Below are 20,266 nucleotides of genomic sequence, written 5' to 3'. Positions count from 1 at the left end.
TTTCTATGGGCACCATCAAATATGACCTCTTGACCGTGACCTTGGAGTTTGACACACTTTTACACCAAAATGCCAAACCTTTACTTTGGCCATAACTTTAAAACGGTTTGAGTTAGGACTTTCATACTTCAAATATGTATTCTTTGTTACAAGACCTTCAATACCAAAAACTTTGAGCTTAACCTTGGAGATTGACCTTTAACGTTGGCTATAACTTTTGAACGGCATGGGCTAGGGCGTTCATACTTCACATATGTATTCTTTGTGACAAGACCTTCCATTGAATACCAAAAACTTTTACCCTTTGACCTTGACCTTTGAGTTTGACCTACTTTTAAAAGATTTTAACCTTGGCATTAAATTTTGAAGGGTAGGGATAGGGCTTTTGTACTTCCCATATGTAATCTTTGTGACAAAACCTTTTTTAAGAAACCCTTTGACCTTGACCCCGTAGTTTGACTTACCTTTAAAAAAGTTAAACTTGGCCATAACTTCTGAAGAGGTGATGCTGGGTTTATATTTAACATCTGTTTTTCTTGTGAGAAGTGTACTCTGGGTATCAATACAATCGCAACTCCTCGGGCCTTTCCGCTGGCGGAAAAACAACCTCAACTGTACTACATAGACCCCATGACAACCCCCCTTTTCACAAAACTTTGAAATAAGTGTTAGAAGACCTCTTATCTGTGGAGTATGGAGATTAACTTATTAAATGGAATGATATTACCTAAAATATACTAGAGAAGGGACTTTTAACCCCTTCAATCCTATATTTGAATAAACAAGAAATGTATAAAATTTTAAGACCCTGTGATGTTAATATATTCGAGGTTGTTTTTCCGACCTCTGACGTAAAGACCCGAGATGATGCGATTGGTTATCAACATTGTATGGATGCCTTCAAGAACAAAAGTTTGGAAAAAAATTATGAAGAAACTTTCACCAAGGTTTTGTTTTGTATAATGTATATATATTATATTTTTTTACGATTCACTCTAACTGTATTCAAATGTTCACACTTTACATGTAGGCCTAAATGCAAAAATGGCTGTGTACAGAAAATAGTTGACTTGTTTGTTACCGCAAATACATCAGAGGTGGGATCATTTGCCATGGAAGAGTGATCATCTTGATCGGTCACACCTGCCACTTGCTCCTTGTCATGATTAGGAAAAGGGGAAAAATCCGTAGACAGTTTAGTTTGTTAGTTAGAACTTGCAAAAAGCTGACTTTAAACGAGACTGTTGAAATTTTTGTTTCATCGTGTTTGTCAACATCTCGCCTCACTGAAAGAAAAACCTAATGAATTTAACTAATGTGTTTCATAAAGCGTTGGTCGTGATTAGTAAACTTTCAGTTTACTGGTTTTAAAAGATTGTGATTTGTGGAGCGGGGGTCGTAAAGATACTTAGATACCTAGTGAAAGTTACTCATCAATTCTATATTTACTAATCTTATCTAGTAAATATACCAATATCTGGTAAAAGTATTAGGGTAGTGATTGTATGGACAGTGAATCTACTAGTTTTCTTCGTGACATTAACTAGTTATTTATTTACAGTGCTCTTACTCTCAGACATACTGTCTTTTATGCACACTAAAATCTTAAGGGTCACATATTGGTTTCAACATCTACTAGTATATACACAGCAAAATTCCTCTTAAAACTAAGACTTTCTAGAGCAGCATCTGGGCTGCTATTAGATATGCGTGAACAGCTGCTGTTATCTCATCGGAATCCTATAAATTCGAAAGTTTTATTAAAGTTGCTAAAAACAAAATGCATTGATGTTCATCTCTTTACATTCTAACCAAGGAGCGTGGCGCAGTGGTTAGAGCGTCTGCCCAAGAGTCGCGAAGCAAGGAGTGATCCTTGCGTCACAGGTTTGAATCCCGGGACATTAATTGAGACCAGCCCTTTGCATAAGACCGTTTAAACCGAAGTCCCGTGTCGCAGTAGGTGCTGGCACGAAAAAGATCCCTCTCTGCTCTGAGTGCCGGGTAAAGGACAAAATTTGTAGCCCTCCACCTGCAAGTGGTGGCTTCTCCAAAATGAGTGAAAATTTCTCGAGAGGGACTATAAACAACATACAATCAATCTAACAAAGGAGTTTGAACGAGAAAATTGGAACAACTTTGGAGGCAAAACGTTTACGAGAGGATTTTTTGCAATTTATATAAAAACCTGTCCCCATGGAATGTTGACAATATAACTAGTTGGTTAAAAGTTCCTCAGAACAGAGCTGGGGATTTAACAAAGAAAGTTCCTATGTGGAAACAGTCTATAAGAATACACTTTATGTAAAAGAAATGTTAAACTAAGTTTAGTTGTAATGAAAGCAGCCATGGTGTTTAAAACAGCCAAATGAAAAAGAGTCGTTTGATATTAACAATTTCAATTACTGGGAGTATTCAAACATGGAAATAGTGGCAAGTGGTTTGGTAGGCAGCATTGTACAGCTGGTTGAGCCTGTTCACCCAGGAAAAAAAAAGTGCTTTATGGATAGTTTTTCGCTGACAACCCCTTTCCCACAACCCCATATTATCCCCAACAAAAAAAACTCCTATAGCAACTACATATGTCTTGAATTGCAATCAAGATCGAATATTAGAGACTTTTAGTCCCATTTGCTTTTTGACTTTTAAAACTTGCGAGTGTTAGGACAAGGGAAGCAATTCCAACTTTCATTTATAGGTGAAAAGTACAACTTCTCCAATATGTACTGAAGGTTGAAAAGATTCCGAATTGATTTAAATCAAGGGACCTTGGAAAGGTTAAACATGATCAAGTGTAGAAGGAAAAATTTCATTAAATGTATTTCCTTGTTCTGTTGTTAATATGGTTAAGTAATTCTTTGTCCGTTTTATGATATATCTATTGCGTAACAAAATAATAAGGAAATTATATTGTGTCTTGATTGGCTTCATCCTGTGAAATTTAAATCTACTAGTAAACGTACATGTAAATACATAGGTAGTGGTTTTAAAATTTGTAAATACATTTTTTCTAAATAAAATTCCATTTAGATAATATTATAGTAATTTATTAATAGACAAAAAAATCAGCATACATCACTAGATGAAAATCCTTGTATTACTCAAAGAAAAATAGACAAAAAATGTTAAACATACATTCTAGCATCGTCTCAAGTCACAGTTCGGAGTCCGCATATAGCTCTCTCCAGAGGATCGTACATTTTGGCCGTGGTTTGCGACGACGACGTTCTAGAATTTTTTATTGGAACTCTTCAACTCCAGGGAAAAGGAAAATATAGTTTAGTTTACATTGTGTATGTCTTAAGAACATTAAAGTGAGTTTCATATTTTGATCATCTGTTAAAACATATGTGTGTATTCATTTTTATTAGAATAATAAAATGTTTTAAGGCCAAAAAAAGGACACAATTTAAATATTACCATAAGTGTTATATTAATACGAAAGCCTATTAGGATCAATCTAGAGAGAAAAAAAATTAAAAGGCGTTATAGCGCCTTTCGAAAAGGCGTAATAACGCGAAAAAAGGCGTAAGAACTCCTTTCCATTCCAAAAGGCATTATTACGCCTTTTTAAAAGGCGTTATTACGCCTTTCCATTCTAAAAGGCGTTATTATGCCTTTCCAAAAGGCGTTATTATGCCTTTTTAAAAGGCGTTATTACGCCTTTCTAAAAAGGCGTTATTACGCCTTTATAAAAGGCGTTATTACGCCTTTCAAAAAGGCGTTATTATGCCTTTTTAAAAGGCGTTATTACGCCTTTCTAAATAGGCGTTATTACGCCTTTCCAAAAGGCTTTATTATGCCTTTTTAAAAGGCGTTATTACGCCTTTCTAAAAAGGCGTTATTACGTCTTTTATTTTCAATACATGACTAAACATATTTAGCCCAAGCGAGTGGTGGGGGGGGGGGGGGGGGGGGGGGTTGCAGAAATCTTACCGTTGGGACATGAATTTCACAATTTGATACAGGACTAATTTCTCAAAAAATAATTTAAAGAGATAGCAAATAGTTTGCCTGCTTTTTTCCAAGAAGGGAGAAAGATATCTTCAAATGACATGAATTTTAATACATGGCAAGCAAAGCTCCAAGATACATCTGCCTACTAGTATATCGTATCTTCACAAGTAGAGTGTTGCCTTCTCTTAATACGAATGCAAACAGTTGCCAGTGAGATGTGCAGGAATAGAGAGAATTGCTTAAATAAAGATTGTTTTAATTAAATCTTTCATCTATTTATTAACATAAAAATAACGCCTTTCCATTTTCCTTTTCAAGTAGGCCAGTAGTACGAGTGCAAATGGGGGTAACCCCCCCCCCCTCCACACATACACACTTTTTGGGGAAAAGTCTTGCTACAGTTTAAATATTATAATTAACTGTTGGCTGCTTGGTTCCTGAACATTTTGCTGCAGTGTGTAAAACTGTGGCAAATTATTGCATTTAAACAAAGCTTTACCGAGAAGTCACCCAGGAGTTTGGCCAGTAGAGTGGGGGTTGTGGTGGTTGGGGAGGAGTCTTTAGAAGCACAGGCTTGTTAGATGCAAAATAATAGTTATTAAAAAAGCATAATAACCCTTTTGGAAAGGCATAATAACGCCTTTTAGAATGGCGTTAAAACGCTTTTTTGGAAAGGCATAATAACGCCTTTTAGAAAGGTGTAATAACGCCTTTAGAAAAGGCGTTATAACACCTTTTGGAAAGGTGTAATAATGCCTTTTTGAATGGAAAGGCGTAATAACGCCTTTTAGAAAGGCGTAATAACGCCTTTTGGAAAGGCATAATAATGCCTTTTAGAAAGGCATTATAACGCCTTTTGGAAAGGCATAATAACGCCTTTTTGCATGGAAAGGCGCAATAACGCCTTTTAGAAAGGCGTTATAACGCCTATTTTTGCATTATTACGCCTTTTCAAAAGGCGTTATAATCCCTTTTAAAAATCTTTTTTTCTCTTTAGAGTGATCCTAATAGGCTTTCGTATATTAAAAGGTGTCTAAAATATAGAGTATTAAATGTTTATAAAATAAATTCCCCTTTTTAAACCTAAATGCGACGTGTCTATGGAAAGTGGAGGGGGGCTAAACTTACGAAGCAATGTTCAATGTCTATACTAAGTATATATTTGGAAAAAAGAAGGGGGGGGCTAAGCCCCCCTAGCCACCCCCCCTCCAATGCCTATGTAAATAATTAAACCACTTTACTCGCATATCCATATAATATAATTTATATTACAATACAATATACACTGCCGAAGAAATTGCTGGCATAAACATGTGTTACATTGAAGTTGAGTTTTTGTCATCTTTTTTCAAATGCACTAGTAAATGAAGAGCCTCCAGATGAAAATGCAGTGTTTGAGTTGATATTAACACAGTTCTATACATCTATGTAAAATTTTGGCCCTTTTTGTCCGTTCTTTGTACAAAGGGCCATGCATTAAGTAATCTTGAATCTACATTTTTAAAATATGCTTACAAATAATACTTGTTATCCTGGAAATAAACCTATTTATTTCCGGTAAATATTTGACCCTTTTAAAAGGGCTTGTCTTTGTGCAAGGGATCATACAGATTGATCAACACTAAAATAGTATTGCTAGTTTGCATTAAGACAACATTTTTTTGTATCACAGTTTAAGAATTGATTTCTAAAGATTTTGTTCATCACCTTGTCCCTGCTCAAGGAGAAAACATCATAAATGTTAAACATGTAAGCACAACTGATGATGACAGATGAAGATTTAAGGCATTTGGACAATCAAGCAGCAACTCATATAATTTTCCAAGAAATATGTGGAAAATCGATCATTGTGACTAAATTTCATCTCATCATCCAAGTTCATGTTTGTTTTTGTAATGTTCCACACCCTGTGTCATCAAGTATCAGGACCCAGAGCTTCCTGAAAAGAAAAGAAATTAACATATTTTAAAATTCTCCTTGTAATGTAAAAAAAAATGCACAACACTACAAGTAGTTGAAAAAACAATTACTGTAACTTTTGCTTAATTGATTCATCAAAGAACTTTACATTGTTGTCTCTTGATCCTATGTTTTATCATGTCCAACTTTCATAAACAATCAAGCAATCATACAGTTCAACAGTGAGTGTTGAATCACCGTAAGAAATACTGTAAACTTGCAAATTTTGGTGGAGGGATTAAATTTCCTTTATTTCATTGTTAACAATTATCAACAAAATTAAATATTACACAAATTTCATATATGACTTTGTATTGAATTGGGTTACTTTCAAAACAATGCAGTAATCAAATAAGACACAAACCTGTATTGACAATGTTTTCCTGTACTATGCTTGATCGTCTGCTGTTTATGAAAATCTGACTCTGTAGTCTGTTTCTTTGGAGAGTTTGTCGGATGGAGGAAGGGGCAGTAATTGGGGCCATGACCTGACCCAGTATAGAGGCAAAGTACATAAAACTCAGCAACATCTGAAACAAGAAATGTATTATGTGCTATCTAGGGTATGTCACTCTGCTCAACAAAACAGAATTGACAGACTTCAGATCAAAAATATTACCGTCATAAATATTATTAAGCATCTATTAGAAAATAATATATTTAATCAGTCATCTTACTGAAATTGATGTATTGATTAAAAACTTATTTCATAAAACTTAAACACCATTACAATGTATTTGGAAATCTTGAAAGGAGAATAATTCCTTTTTGCAAAAAAAAGGGGGGTTGTTTGGTGCAACCTCTAGTATTAAATAAATTAAATTCTGCATGCTAATATAAATCAGAAAAAATCTTAAATTGCAACAAACCTGTATGGACACACAAAGATAGTTGTACCACATGTGGGGTGTCACATCTGCAGTACCTGCGAAGAAAAGACAATCCAATTTATAGGAGTCATAATTCTTTTATCCTGTGTAATAAGAAAATATCACAACTCCTATTACATATACTTTACATATATACTTACCACAGAGTGTGGATGTAGAGACTGAGAAATACAGAAACTGACAATACATCACAATAATCAGGGCAGGGTCTTTTGATACATCCTCGTGGACATCTTTCCAGGAGTCTGGCTACAGTTAATACAGAAAAGTCTGACATGTTATGTTTCTACTAATATTTTTTTTTAAACTTATAATTGAGTATAAGTGTACTATTTTTTTTCCTCAACCATAAAAATAAAGTCTCATATGCAGTTAAATAACAAAAACTGAAATATCATGGATAACAAGAAGCCCAAGGGCCCTGAATCGCTCTTCTGATAAATTGTAAAACCTTTCACTTCTATTTGAAGCCTCTAACCCTAAGTATCCTAAGACGCAAGTTGCATCAACTGACAAAGTTTGATAATTCTTAACCAATTAGGACTGAAGATATTTTAATAAAGCTATAAAAAAAAAACATAAAAGTAGGTTATAGTGACCTACTTTAAGACTGAATTTTCTGAGGACTCAAGATGCATTAATAGACAAAGATTGAAGATTCTAAGCCAATAAGTATTTGAGATATTCTGTTGTCTACATTCTTGGAAAACCCCAAATGCATCAACTGACAAAGTTTTGATTATTCTAAGCTAATAAGTACTCAAGATACTTAAATATAGCCATAAAATGTCAAAAGTAGATCACTGTGACCTAATTTTTAGTAGACGATTTTTGAAAACCCAAGATACATCAACTGAAAAAATTTGATGATTCTAAGCCAATAAGTACCTGAGATATTCAAAAGTAAGTCACCATGACCGACTTTTTGGTCGACATTCTCCGAAAACCAAAGATGCCCCATCTGACAAAGTTTAACTATTCTAGGTCAACCAGTATTGGAGATATGAAAATATAGCCATAAGATGTCAAAAGTAGGTAAAGGTGATGTAATTTTTGGTTTGTGTTCCCCGAAAACCCAAGATTCATCAATTGACAAAGTTTGATGATTCTAAGCCAGTAAGTACCTGATATACTTAAATATAGCCATCAAAATGTCAAAAGTATGTCACTGTGACCTACTTTTTTGTCTACATTCTTTGAAAACCCCAAATGCATCAACTGACAAAGTTTGATTATTCTAAGCTAATAAGTACTCAAGATACTTAAATATAGCCATAAAATGTCAAAAGTAGGTCACTGTGACCTAATTTTTAGTAGATGATTTTTGAAAACCCAAGATACATCAACTGACAAAGTTTGATTATTCTAAGATAATAAGTACTCAAGATACTTAAATATAGCCATAAAATGTCAAAAGTAGGTCACTGTGACTTAATTTTTAGTAGACGATTTTTGAAAACCCGATACATCAACTAACAAAGTTTGATGATTCTAAACCAATAAGTACCGGAGATACTTAAATATTGCCATAAAATGTCAAAAGTAGGTCTTTGTGACCTATTTTTTGGACATCATTCTCCGAAAACCTAAAATGCATCAATTGACAAAGTTTGATGATTCTAAGCCAATAAGTACCCGAGATACTTAAATAAAGCCATAAAATGTCAAAAGTATGTCACTGTAACCTAATTTTTGATTGTCACTCTCCGAAAACCCAAGATGCATCAACTCACAAAGTTTGATGATTCTAGGCCAATAAATACCTAAGATACTTAAATATAGCCATAAAATGTCAAAAGTAGGTCATTGTGACCTACATTTTGGTCATCACTCTTCAAAAACCCAAGATGCATCAACTCACAAAGTTTTATGATTCTAAGCCAATAAATACCTAAGATACTTAAATATAGCCATAAAATGTTGAAAGTAGCTCATCGTGACCTACAATTTGGTTTACATTTTTCGAAGTCCCAAGATGCATCTGCTGACCAAGTTTGATGATCGTAGATTTGAAGGTAATCTAAATATGCCATTTAAACAATCTGAAAACAAATACCTGCAAAATTCAAAAAGTAGGTCACAGTGACCTACTTTTTCATGAATATGTTTTTTAAGGTCCCAAGATGCAGCAACTTACAAGATTTGATGATTCTAACCCTCTCAGTGTCTGAAATAATGGGATCAAACTTTTTAAAAAGGATTAGTCATTCAGTTCAAAATGTAAGTCATGGTGACCTACACTACTGGACGAAAAAAGTGCTGAGAATCCCAAATTTTACTGATAAAGTTTGATAATTACTGATACTGTGCTGTTGTTGCTGATAAATACTGATATTTACTGTTATTTTTACTGTTGTTGCTAATATTTTTTGTTGTTTCTGATAAATTCTGATAATTACTGTTGCCTTTTACTGTGGAGTCTGATAAATACTGTTGAGGTACTGTCGTTGCTGAGAATTGCTGATAATTACTGTTGAGGTACTGTCGATGCTGAGATTTACTGATAATTACTGTGGTCATTGTTTTTGACCTGGTAATTGGTTTAAAATAAAACAGAGGGCTATAAAAACCTTCAATTATTGCTTTCTTTTACTTGAATTATCATGACAAAATTTTCATATCTCTTTAAATGTCCTGCTTGTGACAAAATTACATGACTGTATGTATGTATGCTGATTTCAATTTCTACATTACGTTTGTGACAATTTTGACAATAATCAAATGAATTATTAATAGAATGAATATATAGCAATAGAATTAATAAAAAAAAATTAATGAAGAAAAAAAAATGGAATTTTACTTTTGCAGATCTTATTGAAAAAATAAACAGTAAATCAAAAGAAAATTATGCTATCTTAAAAAAAGATCCATCGCCGCCTTTCCCGACTCCAAGAAAATTATGTAGGGAGATCGGTGATCTTTTTTTTCAATAATAAGAAAAAAGTTCTTAATGGATAGAAAAAAAATCGGGATAAAAAAAAGTTTCCTGCAGGTTAGAAAAGTTGGATTTGTTCCGTTTTCACTACGTCAACTGGTCGAGTTTGGACAACATTTTGCTTTTGAAGGCCTTTTTTTCTCGAAAACAATTATATTTATCTTGTTAAATGTTCAGTTTTCTGGTCTCTTTTTGTCGAAATATTTGAAAATTTGCTCGAAAATTAGAAATTTTATCCCTTTTAAAAAGTAACCAAGAGGTGAAAACAGGTTTGAATATGTTCAATCTGTGGTGCACTGATTTTAATTAATAATTTATTTATTTATTCATTTATTTTAATGTTATGTAGACGTTTGTAGATCCTCCAAGAATAAAACTCCTCCACATGTACATATGTACAAGTACACACTGTATGCATGTGCAACCGGCAAATGGGGCGAGCTGATTAAAAATTAGAGGTTAAGAATCCCTAGTGCAAAGGTACATGTGTTTAGTTTGTCTCTTAAAATTTAAATACAAAATCATTTTTTATTTCATCAGTTTTGAAATCTCATTAATTTTTTTTAATTTGATTTTATGGAATGGGAAATAAGAACTGAAATGAGACTTAATTTAATATGTTACTATTATGGCCACTTGCATACCTTTAGCTCAGGTAACCCTGATTTAATAGGTGATCTTGGGATCAGATAACCCTGTCTTAAACCTGGCTTAAGCTGTACTCAGGTGAGAAGTAGTTGGGTTGCAAACCTGTGATTCAACTCTTTCTTACCTGAATACGGCTTAAGATTATCTCATTCCTTGAAAATAATGGCAACAAGACAGAAGTCAGCAAATTTTTCTGAATTAGAAAAAGAAATTTTGTTAGAGCTTATCCATGCTAGAAAGGACATCATAGAAAATAAGCAGAAAGACGGCAGAATGGTTAGTAAGAAGAACACAGAATGGATAAATATTGAGAAAGAATTTAATTCGAGACATGGTGTAAACAAGAGAAGCATAACACAGTTAAAATCATTATGGAAAAATCTAAAAGCCAGAACGAAGTCTGCTGTTGCTAAGGAGAGGAGAGACAAGAAAAAGACAGGTGGAGGACCATCTGGAAAAAACTTAGATAAAATTTCCAGCACCATATCCGAAATGCTTCCTCAGCATATTTTTACTTTGCAAAACCCATATGACGATGATGCAAGTCTCCATGAAGATGAATCAGAAGATGACAATGAAGATTCAGATGATAATGACGAGGTACTATAGTATACTAGTATTTTGTCAACATTATTGGATTAAAAGAATTTTAATGAAAATATCTTTTCATATATGTATGCACTGTAGATTTCTTATTTTTCAACCTTTACATATAAATCTGCGATCCCACCATTGTTGTCAAATTACAAGAACATGAAAAAGATTTGGCGCACCCATCATTTACAATAATTCTATATGTAATAATATAAATATTCAGCCATTAAAAATAAAAGTGTGATTTTAAAATACGTGTTCAAACAAAAAACATTACATCAATGATATATTTTATTTACTCATAATATTTACAATGAATGTTTCACTGTTCACAGATATTGACAACCAACACAATTCAGGAAGATGCGCCAATAATGTCGGAAGAATCTGTCAAACCGCAACAATCTATGTCCAGAGTCCCTGGTACCAAACGAAAAGCTGCTGGTCCCGGACGTCAAGACCAAGTCAAGAGTAGACTCCTGGAAATAGCAGAAATAGAACATAAGAAGAAAATGGCAATCCTCCAGTTGAAAGAGGACATACTAAAGTTAAAGAAACAGAAACTAGAGAACGAAATAAAATTAAGTGAACCTAAGTTGCCTGGACCTCCAACCACTACTTATGGAAGTACAGATTCTAACAACAACTGTGGCTCTTTCTGGCAGCCATATGCTCAATGAATGGTATATTAAATATTTGATAATTGAAAAATTAAATTTAAAATAAATTAAACTTACTTGTCTGGATTTTTTTTTTTTTACTAAAAATGCCTTATCAAAGCTGCTCTTAAAGCCTGTCCCCCTTGGTTTACATTTGGTGGCACTGGAACTGGAACTGCTATATCTTCTTCATCCTCGTCATCTGGTACCGGTATGGCAGCTTTCTTGGCAATATTATACAACACTGCACAAGCAATAATAACGTGCAAAGTTGTAGAAATTTTAAATCTCAACTGGTTTCTAAGGCAGGGAAAACGTCTTTTCCAAATGCCAAATACATTTTCAATCTTAACTCTACTGTTACTTAAAGCAAAATTAAAGCGTCTCTCTTGTGGTGTCCGGCAAGTAAGAAGGGGTGTTATCAAATAAGGTTTGAGAGCGTATCCATTATCTCCAATCAAAATCCCAGGAATATTTCTTCTCTCAAAATTAGCACAGACACTACTGTTGTCAAAAATCCGACTGTCATGGGTACTTCCCGGCCATCTTGCAACCACATTTGTAAGCATAAGATCATTGTCACAAATTGCCTGAACATTGATGGAGAAAAATCCTTTCCTGTTTCGAAAAATTTCTGCCGTGTCACCTCCGGGTGAATGTATTGGAATATGGGTACAGTCTATTGCACCCACAATTCCCGGAATACCACTATGGTTCATAAAACCTCTTTGGATTTCAGTTAGTTTATTTCCTGATGGAAATACTACATAATTCTTGTAAAGCGATGCCAATGCAGATGATACTTTCTTCACAATTCGAGAAGCTGAACTTTCATGAACTCCAAAGAGATCTCCAGAAACTCTGAGTAAACACCCAGTTGCGTAAAACCGTAAAGCTATTAGTAGTTGGTCAAGTGGTGATATTGCTGAAACCTTCTTTTGTTTTGGCTCCAGGTGTTCCCCAATTTCATTTAATAATTCAATTACACATTCCTTTCTTAAGCAAAATCTGTCAATAAATTCTTCTTCCGAATATTTCAAAAAAGGGTTTGTCCTGTCTCTTACCACTCTTTCTCGCCTGATAAGTCTTTCCACTAAATAAATTTGGTCTATCTCATCAAAATAATACTCCATCACTTATAAGCCTTCCTTTAAACCTGCCCATTACCTGGTTTACATTAAACCACAATGCTGAGCTCTACTCAGGTAAATCAGAGAGGTCTGCAAGTGATTTGATAATTTTGAGCCTGACTTAAGTCTAGATTACCTTGAGCCAGGCTTAAACCAAACATGTACAAGTGGCCACTAGTATATGATCAAATTGATCGATTTTAATTTTGCATGGTAAAAAGTTGAAAGGAAAACACCTTTAAATTGATTTCAGTTGATCAGAAATCGGTGATCGACCTGTGATTTGGCTGTATTGTGTACATGTCTTCAGCCCCGGGGTAGATCAGGGTACAACTTGTATATTCCATGCAAATCGTAGTGGTCAGCGTAACAATGGGCACTAATTACCTATTGTTCTTCGTCTGCGGCACCGGTGTTATCAATAAACAAACTACCTACACTGTACATGTAATCGCTACTTTAGAACAATCTTAAAGTTTATGGTCGCACGAAAAAAAAAATTCCGTAATATTGAATTTGATGACGAATAAAATTGATAGAAAAAATATTTAGAATAGAACACTTTGGTACTATAATAAAAAAAAAAGATATATACATGTACATCATGTACGTTGTACAGACTTATTTTAATTATTATTTCAATTCTCAAAGATTCATCTTTCTTCAGTATTTAATTTTATTTTTTAGTTTTACGCATATTTCTTCAATCAATCAATCATTTATTTGAATCTTTTTACCATTTTACATTAGTATACATAGACCACAAAAACATAGAAAATGTAGGTGATTTTATACATAACAGTAGGTCTAAAAGGCATGCGTGAATAAGAAACTAAACAAAAAAAAAATTGTAGGTTGCTATAAATGCGAAGTAAGGGAATCTAGGCCGGGTAGTATATTTTGTTTATCAGATAAAAGAATATCCCGGGGGAGGTGGTCACATGTATTTTCAATTCTGAATCTCTGCTAACGATGGTTTGGGACCATTGACTTCACTTTTTAATAAAAAAAAAAAGTGTGCAAAATAATGAAAATATACAATCATATAGATATAAAGAGAACGATTGGTTAGTGAAGCACTTTTTTGAAATAATATTAGCATTTATTGTTCACAATTCAGATGCAGGGAAACTCCACTTCGCTTAATCCGAGAAAAAAAAAAACCTTAAATGTATGGATTTTGAATGTCAGAAACATGACGTTGTGTATCGCACTCATGAATAAATGTTATAATTACTTCAGTTCTGAATTTTGTATGGTTCATTGCAATTGATTCTCTAAAATAATTTTATTCATGCATATAAAAAATTCGATAAGTATAATATCATAACTTGCATGACTTTTAAAACACACAACTAAAGAACAGACCTTGCCCTATCGGCTATCACTTAATTGTAAACAGTATTTCACCCCCTCCTTTTTGTGCTACAATCAAGTAAAATCATATAAATAAGCACCAAGTCTGTACCGTTCGTTTATACAAAGGTCTCGGACAAAAATGGAATAAAAAAAAATTATAATCTCTGCACAAATTTTTAATTTTACAAAAACGCAAGCCGTAACGATATCCCTATGGCAGAATGTACTAATAATTGACCCGATTCTAAAACGAAAGTAGAACTTTTACACGTGGTTGACATGTATGTTCCAGAACAACAAGCACAAAGTTTGCATTAATGGAAAAAGTTAATTCAAGTTATGATTTATTTTATTTTGTTTTTTTAACTGACTGACCGCATATAACATGTTTAAAGAGTGGCGCATAATATTAGAAGCCATATGCCCATAGACTTAAAACTGTGTACAATGAAAAAAGAATTAGCCTAAAGAAAGATGTGTATTTCATTGACTGAAAATCACACTGCATAAGATTTATGTCATGTAGTGTACAATACTTAAGCCTTAACAAATAATTTAAAGGAGAGAGAGAGAGAGAGAGAGAAAGCTAGAAAGCGACACAATGATATAAAATTCGCAGGGAGGACATCGGAGAACTAGAGCGCGCTGTCCACATAATATATAAAAAAAATAATTAAAGATGCTTCAGTTTCATTATTTAACCCTGTCACATTCTTCTATAAAATAACAAAGTGTACGCTTCAAGACTAGATTTTATGACAAATATTTAATAATGTCTTGTTAAAATGAGAGCTTAATTTAAAAGTAAATGGAAAGGGGGGGGGGGTTTCAACTTAATGTGCTCTCATGCATTTTCAGTTCTCCACACGGTAAAATAAATTGATATTTACAACCATTGACTGTATTGAAGTATTAAAGATACCCACAAAAAGCTTTTGATGACAGTACACATACATGTGAGAAAAAATATAAGATGAGATTTTTTTAACCTTTATGAACAAATATTAAACTTTTAAAAAAAAGTACTTGGGAAGAAAAAACCACTGCAAATACAACAGAATATTTTTCCTCAGATAATGTCATCTACGTGTAAGGAGAAATTTAAAGAAAAAACATAAACATTTATGAAAGCTTATGTTAACATTATGGTCTAAAAATAATTATAATGAAATTAATAGCTGAAAACTGAAAACAAATTAATAAAACGTGACTTTTTTATTTAGAATAATTTATTTTGTAATTGACTGTAATGAATTTGTTAAAATACTTTAAAAAAAAAAAAACAAACAAATAATCATTTCTCAGGCTATATTAATCCATTCCCAGGTTAAAAACAATGACCACAGTAATTATCAGTAAATCTCAGCATCGACAGTACCTCAACAGTAATTATCAGTAATTCTCAGCAGCGACAGTACCTCAACAGTATTTATCAGTATTTATCAGACTCCACAGTAAAAGACGACAGTAATTATCAGTATTTATCAGCAACAACTAAAATTATCAGCAACAACAGTAATAATAACAGTAAATATCAGTAAATATCAGCTAGAACAGCACCGTATCAGTAATTATCAAACATTATCAGTAAAATTTGGGATTCTCAGCACTTTTTTCGTCCAGTAGTGCTACTTTTAAGTTGACATTGTTCGAGGACCCAAGATGCATCAACTGACAAAGTTCGAAGATCATAGGCCTTTAAAGTGTCCAAAATATGCCTCCAAATCAATTTGAAGAAAAATGCTTGCAAAATTAAAAAAAGTAGGTCACCATGACCTACTTTTAAGTTAACATGATGTGAAGTCCTAAGAACATTAGATGCATCAACTTACAAGATTTGATAACCCTAGTCCTTATAGTAAGCAAAATATAAATGTTTTTATTAATTGTAAATTTAGGTCAACTTTAAAGTGACCTTGAGACCACGCCCTTTGCCCCAGGGTAATTCCCCATGCAAATTTTAATCTTCAACATATCCTGATCCTTGTATATAAGTTTGGTGAAAATCTGCCGAGTGGTTCTGGAGAAGAAGAGTTTTTAGCAACCAGTATTTTTGGTTTTGTTTTCCTGATTATCTCCCTTTGTTTAAAGGTCTCAACTCTTATTTTAGTATAAATGGTAGCCCTTGAGCCAAGGATACCCTGTGACAAATTTGACACTGATTGGCCAAGGGGTTCTTGAGTTATGGCCCATATTCTAAAAAGTTAACGCACACCGCACAAATGGCCATTAAGTATTAGCTCTTTGAGCCTTTGGCTCAGAAGAACTAAAAATAGTTTGTTCCTAGCACATCTATTTACTGCAATCATAAAAAAATGGAACTTACAGCTAGTCTTTTAGTGAGTGTGTAGATCCCAGCAAAAACCAAGATGGCTGCCACATAGGACTGTGCCAGGAGCAAGGCACTGACCTCATGTAGAAACAACTGCCTCACCAACTTCACTGAGCATATAAATACATGACTATATATGCTTATCTTATTTAACAGGTCTGAGTGTCAACTTTTATTATTCACAAAAAGTTAAAAAATATGCTTTACCTGAACTAATAAGAAGTAAAATCAGATTCAAAACTTGTAGCAATATCATGGTCAAACAACTCTGTAAGATAAATTGATCAATGTTTAGATTTTTTAAAATTTAATTTAAAATCAATCAAATTGTTATAAATATTAATATTTCTACGATTCATTTTTTGTGTTTTCTTTTAAAAGGTTTTTCTTTAATTTACTTTGAGTTCAAAATTATATACAAAGTTCATGATTTTTATAATTCTTGATACATGTACTTAATTAGTTTACTAATCATGCTAATAATCTTGCTTTTTCCCCTTTAAAGAAAACTGCAAAAGCAAAACTGTACAAAAAATGATGCAGCATTTATTAAAAATTTAAAGTCTATTAGAATTTGTATTTCAAGTCTTAAATTTGCAGATATTGCACTTTTAATTTCATAAAAAATAAATTCTGTTTAAGTCAGGCATTATAGCCAGGTATGTATACACAATATCAAGTAAAACTAAGACAAAGAGCTATTGTATCCAAATATGACAATTACTATTTTGATTTTGCATGACAATAAGACATATAAACATGTGCACAATAGCAAAATAGGCAACATTTAACCCCTACATGGAAGCAGTTATTACTTAATCTCTCTTTTTTGCAAAGAATAGGTTCAAAGATCTATAAAGTCTTTGATAAAAGATATGCATAATGTCAGAAACTTCCTATTTCACTTTAAAGACTACAAAAATCAATGGTACATTGTGAGGCTGTAATACTTGATTTGTGTTCCTAAACCTACCACAACAAGCTCTGTGTAGTCATCTTTCTGTGGCCATATGTCTATCAGTGTCTGTATGATTAGATTGATCCCCTACAATACACATATAGTAAAACATGGATATAATGAACAGTCTTATAATGTATAAATGCCTATAGCAATGATTCTACTACTACATGAGTGTAATTTATTTCAACTTGATAGATTTAAGGAATTACATTAAAAAACATTCAAAGTTGTTTACTACCACTACATGACTGTAATTTATTTCAACTTGATAGATAAGGAATTACATTAAAAAACATTCAAAGTTGTTTATCCTTGGAACTCTTGCTATAAATGTGTTTACTGTATATACCGTATAATCCCTATTAACCACCCTGCCCCTATAATCACCCCCTTAGATCTTTTTCAATTGTCAGGATATAAGGGCCCCCTGTACATGCAGTGATATCGTATCAAAAGTCTGCCAAATTTTGATGAAAGTGAAAATGAAACCTGTCCATTGGAGAACACTCTTTCATTATAAGTTTTCTATTTTGAAAATTGGAACAAAACGAGGACACCCCCTCCAACCCTTTTTCACACATACTCTTTTTAAAAAGAGTAGTAATTAAAGCATTCATACCTGGAGGGCTAATGTTAAAATGATGACTTTAATACTAGCTGTTACTTTATCCAATATATGATCACATTTTCTTTTGAGGGAGAACAAAACTCCTGACTGAGTTCTTTCTGGTGTTGTAGTATCATTCTGTAAATTTAATTAAATAATAATTAATTATTTTCTGCTTGAAACTCTTTAATTAAATATCAATTTGTGCAAACTGATGAAATCTAATTTCAATTTTACTTAGTTTCAGCTCTTTAACAATAACATCAGCTGATGACTTTTAATTTTCTTTCAATTTACTCTTCAATGATTTCACCCCCCCCCCCCCCAATCCTCTACCTCAAAAAACTGAAATTGCTAAATTCCCATTTGTCCACTATCAATACAAGAGTGCATTATACATCTAGTTTTGCATTGGTTTTGGGCCTCTTGCATTTTAGTTATTTTCTAAGGGGCAGAGCAGACCAAAAAAAACAAAACAAACAATTTGCAAAGATAGTGTGATTGTACATACTAATTATAGATATATACAGAATTTAAACACTGCATTAACAGCAGTCAAAAATTAGGCTCCATAATTTCATGACTATTGGTCCCTGCTGAAGGAAATAAGATCAAAAGGGGGGGGGGGGTATATATAAATTCACACATATAGATACACTGTTATGTTGTTTAAATCTTGACTGTTTGACCATTATGATCATAAAGATCAAACAACTATTAGATAATTAAAGCAAATAATTTGGTTATCTTGAGTTCAGACTCCATATACATATGTCACTTTATACTATATTATGTTCTATTGTTTATTTTATATATCTAGAGTACATTGCAGTCTGGGGGTAATATCGGGGACCCTACCTGGGTGTTATTTAACTCCAGGTCACCGAGGTACCTCCGCAGTAACGCACTCGTCTCCTCCAGCTGGTCGGCCAGTTTCAGGGCTTCATACTGTGACAGCTGCAGAGGCTTTCCTGTTCTGCAAAAAATATATTAATTTGCATGATGAGATTGTCTGTTAAAGCATAGGCAATTTTAAACTAGAAGTTTCTGTGAGCAATGAGCTCACTAAATGATACCCCCCCCCCCCCCCCCCCTTTTCCTCTGGGAGACCTGAAATAAGCATGAAATCTTCGCTACTTTCTTTCTCTGCAAAGATATAGACATAATATAGGCATTGAAAATTGGGGTTTACATTTTTTGTTGGTTTAGCCTTCCCTTTCAATTAGCCCCCCCTTTCAATCTGCTTCTGATGCAGTATTATAAGTATTGACGCAGTATTAAGTATTATCTGTGGATCGATTTATTATATTAATAGTGTATATCATCTTTTTCAATTCTTATTATCTTGATTAGATTTGAATCATTATTTTAATTAATTCACAAACAGAGTAAATATATATATACATGTATATTGTTTTGCAGACCACCATGAACAGTGGTTCATGTGATGGGTATATTCTATGTGATGAATGCAGATCACAAAATGATCAAGTAGTAATACAGTAGTAGGCTTAAGTAAAAACCTGATCATTCTTGTGAGGCATAACTGTACAAATGAAATACTGACGCATGGCTGTAACAGCTTAATCGAGCTGCATTTTAGAAATTCAATACTCTTACGAAATGCTGTTTTAAATATAACTGTATGTACCTGTAGGATCTAGATGCAGCCTCCTCGTCCTCGTAACTGCCGATCAGGGGGTCGTCCAAGTCCTCCCCTGTGTGGTCCCACACTAATTCCTCCCGAGACATCTTTGTGTATTTTACCAGCTAACAATTAACACAGCATGTATGATGTAAGCTATGTACACATCCTGTATATTACACCGGGACTTTGTTGTGATCATGTGATCCGTGCTAAATATAGATGCAAGCATGGTCAGTCGATCGGAACACCTCGGTTGATTACACTATCCTCAGACCCTTGACCTAGGGCGGGTGTTTCAAAGTGTTTCAATGGAAAAGCTAGCCTAGCTTAGAACTGAAGCAGGGGAACAGACGAAAGATGTTGCAGATAATTAGAAAATAGGTGACGTAAGGTGTGCATTTAACATTTTCCCCTATTCATTTATTTGACCAATTATAAGCACATGGGGGGTGGGTCTTGTCCTTGAGCACCTGTTTGATAAAATAAAATAGTAATTAGTTACTAGGTAATTAAATTGAATCCAACAAAAACACATTCATGAGACATGCAGCACATGCTGGACTAGCTCTTTGCACATGGGCATATATTAA

The 20,266-nt window shown here is 33.5% G+C and overlaps 2 protein-coding genes and 1 pseudogene across 2 annotated transcripts; 1 reads left to right on the top strand and 2 right to left on the bottom strand.

Moving 5' to 3' along the window:
* Positions 1 to 5,143: 5,143 nt before the first annotated feature.
* Positions 5,144 to 19,925, bottom strand: LOC134270854 (uncharacterized). Its single transcript, XM_062753099.1, has 10 exons — positions 19,680 to 19,925; positions 18,887 to 19,004; positions 18,041 to 18,166; positions 17,434 to 17,505; positions 16,668 to 16,728; positions 16,455 to 16,570; positions 6,944 to 7,052; positions 6,783 to 6,838; positions 6,278 to 6,443; positions 5,144 to 5,893 (listed from the first exon to the last, which is right to left on the bottom strand). Exons 1-10 carry the CDS (start codon positions 19,778 to 19,780, stop codon positions 5,877 to 5,879), a joined length of 942 nt encoding a protein of 313 aa, XP_062609083.1. The 5' UTR covers positions 19,781 to 19,925; the 3' UTR covers positions 5,144 to 5,876.
* Positions 10,549 to 11,660, top strand: LOC134270852 (myb/SANT-like DNA-binding domain-containing protein 3). Its single transcript, XM_062753098.1, has 2 exons — positions 10,549 to 10,986; positions 11,316 to 11,660. Exons 1-2 carry the CDS (start codon positions 10,549 to 10,551, stop codon positions 11,658 to 11,660), a joined length of 783 nt encoding a protein of 260 aa, XP_062609082.1.
* LOC134270851 (putative nuclease HARBI1) lies at positions 11,741 to 12,803 on the bottom strand (annotated as a pseudogene).
* Positions 19,926 to 20,266: the final 341 nt, after the last annotated feature.

The sequence above is a fragment of the Saccostrea cucullata genome, unplaced genomic scaffold, assembly GCF_032062105.1.
Source record: "Saccostrea cucullata isolate Sc308-1 unplaced genomic scaffold, CSIRO_AGI_Scuc_v1 ctg193, whole genome shotgun sequence".
Taxonomy (NCBI): Eukaryota; Metazoa; Mollusca; class Bivalvia; order Ostreida; family Ostreidae; genus Saccostrea; species Saccostrea cuccullata.
Note: the sequence above shows the minus strand (reverse complement) of the source record. Positions and strands in the feature narration are given on the sequence as shown.

What these genes read in the sequence shown, in the direction of transcription:
- LOC134270852 (XM_062753098.1), top strand. Translation starts at nt 10,549, where the DNA reads ATGGCAACAAGACAGAAGTCAGCAAATTTTTCTGAATTAGAAAAAGAA. An exon ending in ATTCAGATGATAATGACGAG is followed by an intron (nt 10,987 to 11,315) that starts GTACTATAGTAT and finishes CACTGTTCACAG; the next exon opens with ATATTGACAACCAACACAAT.
- LOC134270854 (XM_062753099.1), bottom strand. Translation starts at nt 19,780, where the DNA reads ATGTCTCGGGAGGAATTAGTGTGGGACCACACAGGGGAGGACTTGGAC. An exon ending in TTTACTTCTTATTAGTTCAG is followed by an intron (nt 16,571 to 16,667) that starts GTAAAGCATATT and finishes TTATATGCTCAG; the next exon opens with TGAAGTTGGTGAGGCAGTTG. An exon ending in ATCTTTGTGTGTCCATACAG is followed by an intron (nt 6,444 to 6,782) that starts GTTTGTTGCAAT and finishes TTCTTGTTTCAG; the next exon opens with ATGTTGCTGAGTTTTATGTA.